Source organism: Electrophorus electricus, chromosome 2 (assembly GCF_013358815.1).
Source record: "Electrophorus electricus isolate fEleEle1 chromosome 2, fEleEle1.pri, whole genome shotgun sequence".
NCBI classification, from domain to species: domain Eukaryota; kingdom Metazoa; phylum Chordata; class Actinopteri; order Gymnotiformes; family Gymnotidae; genus Electrophorus; species Electrophorus electricus.
Window position 1 is genome coordinate 1,739,949 of NC_049536.1, and position 12,500 is coordinate 1,752,448.

Below are 12,500 nucleotides of genomic sequence, written 5' to 3' on the forward strand. Positions count from 1 at the left end.
TCTGTATAATTACACTTTCACTAGGGTAACAGGCAGAAACTAATCCTGGATCAGGCAATGACAGACCCAAACAAACCAGCCCAACAGCAATATTCTAATGTTTGCAGATGGCTTGAGAAATTTCTGGATAAGAACTAACAAGCCGAATCTTCTAGTGTAGATACGGGACATTTCCAGAACATTCCAGAGACTTCCATCTGAACATGTGGGTTTGGGGCTGACTGAGTGTGTGTGTGTGTGCGCATCTCGGTGGTTCACAGCTGTGTGGTCTGTGATGCGGGTGCGTGGTTCTACTGGGCCTGCCGCCACGGCAACGGTTGTGTTGTCTGTGGTTAATGGTTTGAGTTTGCACTGAGCAGTTTTCAGTCTGCTGCTTGGTCTGTTGGTGCATATGCTGTTTCATAACACACGCTGTGTCATAGTGCATACGCTCAGGAAACAAACCTAATCGAATTAGTCACGTGTGACAGTTTCCCTGACAGTTCTGGCTAAGCCGTATTGTTGTTGCAATCTGTGTGGGTTTGAACCTGTTGCTTTCTTTGGAAGCAGTGCTGCAGAAAAAATACCTGTTCAGTCTCCACCCTAATAAGGGTATGCTTGCTCTCCCACTACCCAACTTCCTGCTGTAGTCAGCGCACTGCGTTAATCCACTAGCATAGCCTTGCAGGTGTAGCGTATCTGATAGTGATGAGCCTTGCACATGTAGCTGATGGCTTTGATACCAGCACTACTGTGATTACTATCACTAGCGGTTGCTAAGCAGAATTTAGTTTATCTGACACTTTTATCAAAAGCAAATTACAGATATGACTGAACACAGCTTGAGTAATTGAAGGTTAAGGGTCTTGCTCAGGGGGGCCCAACAGCAGCAACCCAGTGGGATTTGAACCGGCAACCTCCTGATTACTAGACCAGTATCTGAACCACTGAGCTACCGCTTCCTCGTGCAGCCATGATATGTACAGGTGCAGGAGACGGTCATCAGCAGAGGGAGAACGCCGGAGATTCCCTGCCAGGGGTCAAAGGGTTACAGTGCCTGAGTTGACCTTCTAACCCGTGTGTTGAAAAGCCTGCCAATGGTTGTATCCTTAACACGTGATGTGTGGCCATTTGCTCATGTTGGAATTTGGTAACTATGGAAAGACTGCGGAAGAATCCAGAATTTTGCACTGTGGTTTCGTTCCATGGGCAGATGCACAGTAACCAGGCCGTGTGTGTCTTTCAGACTGAATGTTGCGTGAATGGTGCCAGCGTTTGGTATTAATGACAGAGCTGGTGTTTCACATCAATTGGTGTATCACATGCTATGTTTATCATTGTGTCACCTAAAGGTTGCCAGAACTCATGAGGTTGGCACAAATTATAATTACTTATTGCACAAGTGTAAGAGTGAGTGAGAGTGAGTGAGTGAGTGAGTGAGTGAGTGAGTGAGTGAGAGAGAGAGAGTGTGTGTGTGTGTGTGTGTGTGTGTGTGTGTGTGTGTGTGTGTGTGTGTGTGTGTGTGTGTGTGTGTGTGTGTGTGTGTGTGTGTGTGTGTGAGAGACACGTATAGTCCGGGGCAGGAGTAGAGGCATGTCTCCAAAGGAGGGAGAGGTTCGCTGAGGAGACGTACCACTCAGGCCTGGTGAAGGCCATGTGACCTTCACTGTGCAGACAGAACAATTTGAATACGATTGCATGAGCGCTTTAAAAAATCTTAATTAGCTTTATACTAAAATTCTCAACATTGTTAAATTGATCATTTAACAAGAACCAAGTTTCTAACTATAACCACGAATTCTAAAACTGGACCATGCAAATCTTTTTTTTGTCAGAATGACACGTTTCTTAAAGTGTTTACTTATACCAGCTTTTTGGCTTGTAACCCATGTTGGTAGCTCTGATGCAATGTTTAGTAAAACAAGTGGTTTGAAAAAATAATTAGCAGGAAGTGTTTTGGTCTTGTTTGTGCGGTGTTATGTCTAAGATCACCCACACCACCTTGCCTGCTGCCATCGCAGCTGAAATGAAAGCTTGCACAATTCCCTGCATTTAGGAATGTCTGATAGTGCTGAGTGTTCAATGACTCACACCCAGGGTATCCTGAAGCTCATTAGAGAAGGCACGTTTCACAAGTCCACACTCAGACCTCTCTCTCTCTCTCTCTCTCTCTCTCTCTCTTTCTCTCCTGATGAGCCGTCAGCCCCGTTCTAGACACTGGTCCTCTAAATGTGATGTAATCTGGCCAACCTGGTAATCTGGTCATCTTGGCATCAGCCATGCCAGGCTAGGTCTAAGATCTGGGTACTGTGCCCCTGTAATAATAAGATCCATGTGTGAATTCCATGACAGAGAGGCATCTAAAAGCACACCTTGATATTATACGAAGGACCAGGCTCGTCCTCATCCTCAGGAGTCCGTGCTGGTAGTGGTCCTGGATGTCCTGAGGTTAGCAGTGCTCCTGCTGTTTTCCTGGTATTGATGATAAAAGGACAAGGTGCCCATGAACAGCTCAGAGGGGCTTTTGAGATGCGTTCAGGCTTGCGGTGTGTCCTGTGTCTCTCCCAGGAGACTGACGAGAGCTGGGGGTGGCTGAGTCCTAGCAAGCGTTGGCACACTCCACACAGCCTCCATCTCCCCCTGCAGGTGCATGCTCCTCTCATGAGCTGTGGTTGCTGTGGAGACAGACTGATTTTGCAATGAACCCGTTCCCCTTGGCATCTCATCGCCTATGAGTAACATGTTATGTCTGTCTGCATCTCAGACCTTCTGTCCAGCGGGCCGGGTGTCTGTCTGCATCTCAGACCTTCTGTCCAGCGGGCTGGGTGTCTGTCTGCATCTCAGACCTTCTGTCCACCGGGCCGGGTGTCTGTCTGCATCTCAGACCTTCTGTCCACCGGGCTGGGTGTCTGTCTGCATCTCAGACCTTCTGTCCACCGGGCTGGGTGTCTGTCTGCATCTCAGACCTTCTGTCCAGCGGGCTGGGTGTCTGTCTGCATCTCAGACCTTCTGTCCAGCGGGCTGGGTGTCTGTCTGCATCTCAGACCTTCTGTCCACCGGGCCGGGTGTCTGTCTGCATCTCAGACCTTCTGTCCACCGGGCTGGGTGTCTGTCTGCATCTCAGACCTTCTGTCCAGCGGGCCGGGTGTCTGTCTGCATCTCAGACCTTCTGTCCACCGGGCCGGGTGTCTGTCTGCATCTCAGACCTTCTGTCCAGCGGGCCGGGTGTCTGTCTGCATCTCAGACCTTCTGTCCACCGGGTCGGGTGTCTGTCTGCATCTCAGACCTTCTGTCCACCGGGCTGGGTGTCTGTCTGCATCTCAGACCTTCTGTCCACCGGGCCGGGTGTCTGTCTGCATCTCAGACCTTCTGTCCACCGGGCCGGGTGTCTGTCTGCATCTCAGACCTTCTGTCCACCGGGCCGGGTGTCTGTCTGCATCTCAGACCTTCTGTCCACCGGGCCGGGTGTCTGTCTGCATCTCAGACCTTCTGTCCACCGGGCCGGGTGTCTGTCTGCATCTCAGACCTTCTGTCCACCGGGCCGGGTGTCTGTCTGCATCTCAGACCTTCTGTCCACCGGGCCGGGTGTCTGTCTGCATCTCAGACCTTCTGTCCAGCGGGCTGGGTGTCTGTCTGCATCTCAGACCTTCTGTCCACCGGGCTGGGTGTCTGTCTGCATCTCAGACCTTCTGTCCACCGGGCTGGGTGTCTGTCTGCATCTCAGACCTTCTGTCCACCGGGCTGGGTGTCTGTCTGCATCTCAGACCTTCTGTCCACCGGGCTGGGTGTCTGTCTGCATCTCAGACCTTCTGTCCACCGGGCTGGGTGTCTGTCTGCATCTCAGACCTTCTGTCCACCGGGCCGGGTGTCTGTCTGTCTCTCTCTCAGACCTTCTGTCCATCGGGCTGGGTGTCTGTCTGTCTCTCTCTCAGACCGTCTGTCCATCAGGCTGGGTGTCTGTCTGTCTCTCTCTCAGACCTTCTGTCCATCGGGCCGGGTGTCTGTCTGTCTCAAAAAGCTAAAAAAAAAACTGCTGGTCGATCAGTTATTAGAAACGGAGGGGCTGTGTCCCGTCACTATACTGATCAGTCTAGGTGTCCTTCACAGCACTACACTGAAGAACATGACCAAGTGCAGACAACATGTCATCTGTGCTGCATTAGTGGGCAGCATCCTGGACCCCTGCTACACCACGGTCATGTCCTGTAGTGACACCTGTGGCCCTCCGTCCTGCCCATCACCATCTCCTTATACCAACATACAGGTGCAAACTCAACCCCCACAAGCCTGTTGTCATGACAGTGAGGATTTGGACCAGGGTAGACAGGGTAGAGAACTACAGAGCTGTATGAGTACACAGAGGGGATCGTTTTCAAAGAGGCATCGGGCATATAGATGGGTGCACCGGCACCGTGACGTCGGCTGTTGGCTTCTGTGAGGACAGCGTCATGCTTACTGAAGCACCGTCACACTGTAATCTTCAGCTGAGCTCAGATCACTTTTGCAGGGAAAAGCAGCATTCAGGAGACAGGAGAACATTCAGAGAGGCAAATACAGGCTGGCTTAAGACATGAAAGCAGAGAAGAGAAGATACTCTATAAGATCAAACAGAGAAGAGAAGAGACTCTATAAGATCAGACAGTCTGCAGAGGCATATCACTTCTAATGACCCACAATCAGCTTCCAAATGCCCCTGGAAGACTGTAAACTCCAAGGTGAGAGAAATCCCATTTCCTCAATGACCAACAGCTCGCTAACAGCCTGAATGAAAAGTGGAAACCATCACACGCTGCACTCTTATGTTTACTTGACTCTTTTATCCAAAGCGACGTACAATTGTGACTGAAAACAGCAGTTGCAGCTTGCTAGTGGTAGGGCCAGAACTGGCAACCTTCTGATTATGATGTTAGAACCTTAACCACTGAGTTACTTATCATAGCTTCTACCCTCCTCTTTAGACTTTTTGTTCCTGTATTGCTTCAGAGGAGAAAATCTTTTCTTTCTTGCCAAGACTTCCGATGACCCAACACACAGCGGTCTGCTGTTTTCTCTGCAGCTTTTGTGTTTCTGTAACTTGCTAGCTCACATGTATTGCATCATGCTCAGGGACTCTCTCTCTTTTTGAACCGTTCAGTCAATGTCAGCTCCCGAGAAGCGGACGTCTCATTGGCCCAAAACCACTCATACTAAATCCTGTTGATGGGCCAGGTGTCAGTTTGCCAGATCTAAACTGTGATGGATATGATTCAGGTACCAGTTCGTAAGCCTAGCTTGACTCTTACTGAGCCCTTTAGAGCTCACAGGTAAGTGAAGTCATCTGGGCTCCCTGGAATAAGTCAGTTCTCCAACCTGTAACCATGTGACCTGAATTTGTTCTCACCAACTGCAGTGGTTGTACTACCTCAGCGCTGTAACCCACTCTATGGTTGTACTACCTTAGCGCTGTAACCCAGTCTGTGGTTGTACTGTCTCAACGCTGTAACCCAGTCTGTGGCTGTACCACCTCAGCGCTGTAACTTAGTCTGTGGCTGTACCACCTCAGTGTTGTAACCCAGTCTGTGGCTGTACCACCTCAGCGCTGTAACCCACTCTATGGTTGTACTACCTCAGCGCTGTAACCCACTATGGTTGTACTACCTCAGCGGTGTGACCCAGTCTGTGGCTGTACCACCTCAGCGCTGTAACCCACTCTATGATTGTGCTACCTCAGCGGTGTGACCCAGTCTGTAGTTGTACTACCTCAGCGCTGTAACCCACTCTATGGTTGTACTACCTCAGCGCTGTAACCCAGTCTATGGTTGCACCACCTCAGTGCTGTAACCCAGTCTGTGGCTGTACCAGCTCAGCACTGTAACCCAGTCTGTGGCTGTACCACCTCAGCGCTGTAACCCAGTCTGTGGCTGTACCACCTCAGCGCTGTAACCCACTCTATGGTTGTACTACCTCAGTGCTGTAACCCACTATGTTTGTACTACCTCAGCGCTGTAATCCAGTCTGTGGCTGTACTACCTCAGCGCTGTAACCCAGTCTGTGGTTGTACTACTATCGGCTGAGCGGCTGGCAGGCAGCAGGCGTGTGAGAGGAGAGATCAGAGGGGTTTTACTGCTCCCACAGTCGCCCACAGGACGTGCTTGTTTAATATTTGGAGCAGGTCACTGTCTCCTGTGAGACGTCTGAAGAGCATTCTGATGTGTTTGAGTGGGAGCGGTGACTCCCTCTTAACAAACTGAAGAGCATGAAAATTGAGTATGAAATTAACATCATTCAATTGTTCCGTAGGGTTGTCATTGTAAAAATGAAGCTTCTCCATTGTCTTTCTTCGGCTTCTGTCTCATTCTTTCTCACCCTCTCTTGCTGTGTCTCAGCTGTAGACGTTAAGGAGCAGCAGTTATGGATGACCCAGCTACAGGCCTGCACCAGGCCACACTCAGACGGCAGTACCAAGGTATCTCCCCACAACACCACCAGCGTAAGACAGCAAGCCACTCTGGATGTGTGTGTGTGTGTGAGTGTGTGTGTGTGAGTGTGTGTGTGTGTGTGTGTGTGTGTGTGTGTGTGTGTGTGAGTGTGTGTGAGTGTGTGTGTGAGTGTGTGTGTGTGTGAGTGTGTGTGTGTGTGTGTGTGAGTGTGTGTGTGTGTGAGTGTGTGTGTGTGTGAGTGTGTGTGAGTGTGTGTGTGTGTGAGTGTGTGTGAGTGAGTGTGTGTGTGTGTGAGTGTGTGTGTGAGTGTGTGTGTGTGTGTGTGTGTGTGTGTGTGTGTGTGTGTGAGTGTGTGTGAGTGTGTGTGTGAGTGTGTGTGTGTGTGAGTGTGTGTGTGTGAGTGTGTGTGTGTGAGTGTGTGTGTGTGTGAGTGTGTGTGTGTGTGAGTGTGTGTGTGAGTGTGTGTGTGTGTGAGTGTGTGTGTGAGTGTGTGTGTGTGTGTGTGTGTGTGTGTGTGTGTCTCTTGCTATTTAAATTTGTTCTTTTCAGTCACTCCTTTCTCTGTATACACATCTGTGGCTTTTCTGCTCCCCACCCTCTCTGAGACTCTAGGACTGTAGTTGTAGGACTGCATTTAGCTGACACATTTATCCAAAGCGACTTAAAATTAAAACTGAGTACAACTTGAGCAATTGAGGGTTAGGGGTCTTGCTCAGGGGCCCAACAGTGGTGGGGCTTGAATCAGCAACCATCCAATTACAAGTCAAGTACCTTAACCACTGAAATGCCACTGCCCTGGCCTGACCTGACTGTAGTTCTGAGTGTAGGACTGTAGTTCTGAGTGTAGGACCCTGATCCCTCTGGAGGAACAGATGGAGAAGAGGATGACAGCACAACTGTAGAACATTTACAACAGTTCTGGCTCCGTGGTTTGATGGTGTGATGTCATGGAGCACCTTTAGCATCTGTCTAATTCCCCCACAGCGCTCTAGGGGGTGCTAACTGGGACGAAGTATACCAGCTTCCATTACACTCCACAGGGCCTGTTCCTGGCAGAGAGCCGTAATCCATCATAGACTGTGTGTTGAGACGTTGTCCACACGTCGTTAAGCGTTATACCCCAGTGCCTCGTTTATCTGTGGACTCATACTGGGCACTGATTTGCTCGTTAGTGCCGGTCTCATTGTTTATATGCTCACATTGTTCACATTGTTCATACTGCATTCTGTTTGGTGTGCTGATGGGATTTCCACTTTGTGATGTTTGCGTACTGGTGTCTGTGTGTGTGTGTGTGTGTGTGTGTGTGTGTGTGTGTGTGTGTGTGTGAGAGAGAGAGAGAGAGAGAGAGAGAGACTCTGTGTTGTGTGTAAACTATTTGGAGTTTTTTTCACAGGTGAGGAAGCTGAAGGATTCTGAAGATCACCTGTATGAGGACGGGACAGCCAGCCTGGACACACAGGTACACACACACGAACACACACACACACACACACACTTTCTGTGTGTCAATATCTGTGTGTCCAGGTTACTGGCTGTCCTGTTTGTTTGTGTGCACGTGTGTTCATACCTGTGTGTCCAGGTTATTGGCTGTCCCATGTGTGTCTGCATGTGTGTGCATGTGCAAGTGTGTGTGTTCATACGTATCTGTCCGGCTGTCCTGTGTGTTCTTATCTGTGTGTCCAGATTACTGGCTGTCTCGTGTGTGTTCATACCTGTTTTTCCAGATTACTGGAGTGTGCTGTGTGCGTGTGTGCATGCGTGAGTGAGTGAGTGAGTGAGTGTGTGTGTGTGTGTTCATACCCATGAGTCCAGGTTACTGGCTGTCGTGTGTGTGTGTGTGTGTGTGTGTGTGAGTGTGTGTGTGTGTGTGTGTGTGTTCATACCCATGAGTCCAGGTTACTGGCTGTCGTGTGTGTCTGTGTGTGTGTGTGTGTGTGTGTGTGTGTGTTTATACCCATGAGTCCAGGTTACTGGCTGTCGTGTTTGTCTGTGTGTGTGTGAGTGTGTGTGTGTTTATACCCATGAGTCCAGGTTACTGGCTGTCGTGTGTGAGTGTGTGTGTGTTTATACCCATGAGTCCAGGTTACTGGCTGTCGTGTGTGTGTGTGTGTGTGTGTGTGAGTGTGTGTGTGTTTATACCCATGAGTCCAGGTTACTGGCTGTTGGGGACCTCCCAGAGACCCCATGTGAAGCCTAATTCATGTACTTTATTTATTTAAAAGTTTCCAGTTTCCAGACTTTCCTGAATGCTTTCTCTGCGTCTGGTGCAACCGCCATCGTTTCTGGCTCATGAAGTGACATGTAGTCAGATGAAGTATTCTCCAGATGTTAGTGGTTGAGTGAGTTGAGTGTCAGTCTGCCCAGGGTGTTTGAGATGGAATAACAGTTTCTAATCTAGTGTCTTGTTTATAATTTCTGCATCTGTATGGGTTGGGTCTGCGACTGGGTGAAGCTGGACCGAAAGATTCTTTTCTGTTGGGAATTCCTTGTTTTAGTTTTTCTATTAGTCTGTTGGAAAGTGGGGCAAAGATTGTCTGGATGTGCTTGTAGACGTAAGCAGGAAAGCCGTCAGGATCTGGTTAGGTATTCGGTGTCTGGTTGATGGCTTTATGAACCTCTTCAGGTGTCGTTGGTTCAGGTGTCGTTGGTTCAGGTGTCATTGGTTCAGGTGTCGTTGGTTCAGGTGTCGTTGGTTTTTTGTTCTTCAGTTAGTTCTGGAAGGTTGATATTACTGAGAAATGTGTTGAATCTAGAGTTTGGTAAAATGTTCTGAATAGTTGGTTTATGTCCTCAGGTGTCTGACCTTCATCACAAGCTGAACTACGTCTTCATCACAAACTGAACTAGGTCTTCATCACAAACTGAACTAGGTCTTCATCACAAGCTGAACTAGATCTTCATCAGGCTGGAATTCTGAAGACATATATCACAGTTCATTCACTACTTCTTGTTACTGTGGTGAAATGAATGCATCTGATATCACATTGTGAATTGTGTTCAGTTCTGTGCACGTGTTTGTTTACACGCAGAGATGCTCCACACACACAGCTTTTACAGAGCAACTGACAGCACACTAGCACAAAGAAGCTGTGTTGGATGCTCTGTGTCGGATGCTCTATGTCGGAGTGCTTTGTATCTGTTGATCTGTTCTGGAGAGCACTCACAGAGACGAGCTGTTTCACACACGTGCCATAGGGACTGGTTGCTGGTTCCATCGCCTAGCACCCATGCTGTACACTAGTGCTGTTGCCTAGCACCCATGCTGTACACTAGTGCTGTTGCCTAGCACCTATGCTGTACACTAGTGCTGTTGCCTAGCGCCCATGCTGTACACTAGTGCTGTTGCCTAGCGCCCATGCTGTACACTAGTGCTGTTGCCTAGCGCCCATGCTGTACACTAGTGCTGTTGCCTAGTGCCCATGCTGTACACTAGTGCTGTTGCCTAGCGCCCATGCTGTACACTAGTGCTGTTGCCTAGCGCCCATGTTGTACACTGGTGCTGTGAGCTAGCGCCATGAGGCTGGTTGGTTCTGTTGCTTAGCGCCCATGCACACAGTGTGTGTCTTCCCTAGGGACTGTCCATCCTGCACCAGCCTGACAATGTTTAAGAATGCCTTCCTCTGTGTGCGTGTGTACGCGTGTGTGTGTGCGTGCGTGTGTGCGTGCGTGCGTGTGTGTGTGTGTGTATATGTGTGTTTACCTGAGAGTTCCTGTTGTTTTCTATGCATTGTGACTGGGAGCCACACAACATCCACCGAAGCTGATGTGAGGATGAGGTTTGTAACGTTAGCCTGCCTGACTGTAGCTCGGTCTCTCTCCCCTCCCCCACCAGGTGTCTTCAGGGCGGACGCGGAGTTTCTCTCTTCTTCCTCACATCCCTCCATCCTCTTCGCCTGGCCTGCAGAGGCACCTGGGTCACGGCGGGGGTCACAGCGGGGGTCACGGTGGGGGTCCCAGTAACATCGTCACCATCACCCACCACAAGTCTCCAGCAGCCGCTCGCCGTGCTAAACAGCAGTACCCAGGCAGACTGCTGGAGGTCAGGGAGGTCAGTGGAGCGCACACACACATACATACACACACACACATATACACACAAACACACACTCACACATACTCTCACACACACACACACACACACACACTCACACACACATACTCACACACACTCACACACAAACACACACACACATTTTGGGCCTGTTCGTCTACACAGATAATTCAGGTTTGGCCAGTGAGACCACACCCCAAATCCACAGGCCTTGTCCTCCCGTACCTGCCCAGGTAACTCTACACCTATCACTATTCAGCATCCTCCAGATGAGACTGTCCTGTAAGATGATGTGTCCATTCATAGTTTGGAACCTCAGGTCCCCCAGGCAGTCAACTTTGAAAGACTGATGCACCTGATTGGATGTGTATTAAGACAGATACACCTGATTGGATGTGTATTAAGATAGATGCACCTGATTGGATGCGTATTAAGACAGATGCACCGGATTGGATGTGAATTAACACAGATGCTCCTGATTGGATGCGTATTAAGACAGATAGATATAACTTTATCTGACTCCAAGTTATAATTAACAGATGTATTAGAAAGAGCAGGTTCTATTGCAACATGTGTAACCATCTTACTGTCAGAGGTTTACGGATAGGCCAATCTCATGTAGGGATTAACGCAGTGAACCTCTGCACCAGATTAACACAGTGAACCTTTGCACCAGATTAACACAGTGCACATGTGCACCAGATTAGACACTTTACAGGGAATTGGAGTCACCAGTATTAAACAAGTATAGATAGTTCTTCACTTTTGTGAGTATGTATGTACATTATGTAATAGTGTCTGAAGATCTGAGCTTCACACCAGTTCATTAGTGTAATACAGGCCAATCAGCTACACATTACAATTAGTTTGATATTGAAATGAGACAACGTGAGAGAGAGAGAGAGAGAGGGAGAGAGACAGAGAGAGAGAGAGAGAGAGAGAGAGAGAGAGAGAGAGAGAGAGGGAGGGAGAGAGAGAGGGAGGGGAAACAGGGAGAGTGCATGCTGCAGGGAGATATTTCGCCAAACTCTAAACTCTTCAGTCTAGCAGCTCTGCCTCAGCTCCACCCTCGGCTCCACCCTCACCCCCACCCTTGGCTCCACCCTCGGCTCCACCCTCAGTTCAGTCCTTACCTCCATCCTCACCTCCATCTTTAGCTCCACTCCTAAACCTTCCATCTCTGAGGCCCAGACTTCCTCCAGTCTTATTCTGACCAAGAACAGAGTTTGCCAATCAACAGGTATTACTCCATCACAGGAAACACTCACAGTCCTGCTATGTCCTGTAATGTCCTGTGTCCTCTCAGTCCTGTTATGACACTTTTACAGTCCTGCTTCATCATTGAGCATTTGTGGACAGGCAGGGCCAGTGTGACCATGGTTCTGAGATCGTCCTCATCTCTGCGAGACAACAGACAGTCCAGTCATGTGGCACATTTAAAAACATCAGAGCTAGGTCAAAATGCTTCATGTCTGCTAAAATAAACACATGAGATTAGGGATAACAGAATTGCGTGAGACACAGGTACATAAAGCAAACGCATTCACAACAAAAAAGGTAAGAGCAAAGCTGTGAACAACGTGTCCCCTCCTGCGCTTTCTTCAGTAGACGCCACCACTGCTCTTGGGCCCGGATCATGGAACAGAGGGTGGGGGTAAAATTTACAGGTGAAGTGAGTCACGCCGGGGTGGGGGACAGGCAGCAGCCTTCTGGACTGGGATGGAGGCGACCTCATACGGAGCAGAAACGCTGGCCTCAGCCTTCTGGACTGTAGACGGGATGGAGGCGACCTCATACGGGGCAGAAACGCTGGCTTCAACCTTCTGGACTGTAGACGGGGTGGAGGCGACCTCATACGGGGCAGAAACGCTGGCTTCAACCTTCTGGACTGTAGACGGGGTAGAGGCGACCTCATACGAGGCAGAAACGCTGGCTTCAACCTTCTGGACTGTAGACGGGGTAGAGGCGACCTCATATGAGGCAGAAACACTGGCTTCAACCTTCTGGACTGTAGACGGGGTAGAGGCGACCTCATACGAGGCAGAAACACT

The 12,500-nt window shown here is 49.4% G+C and overlaps 1 protein-coding gene across 2 annotated transcripts in view; it reads left to right on the forward strand.

The window, feature by feature from the left end:
* Positions 1 to 12,500, forward strand: part of LOC113590718 (oxysterol-binding protein-related protein 10) — a 64,892-nt gene that overhangs the window by 16,848 nt on the left and 35,544 nt on the right. Inside the window, exons 3-5 of one of the 2 annotated variants that reach the window (XM_035523315.1) lie at positions 6,345 to 6,448; positions 7,792 to 7,857; positions 10,231 to 10,446. In XM_035523315.1, coding sequence (XP_035379208.1) covers positions 6,345 to 6,448; positions 7,792 to 7,857; positions 10,231 to 10,446 — 386 coding nt within the window. The remainder of the gene's footprint in view (positions 1 to 6,344; positions 6,449 to 7,791; positions 7,858 to 10,230; positions 10,447 to 12,500) is intronic. The other variant, XM_035523321.1, reaches the window with a different exon arrangement.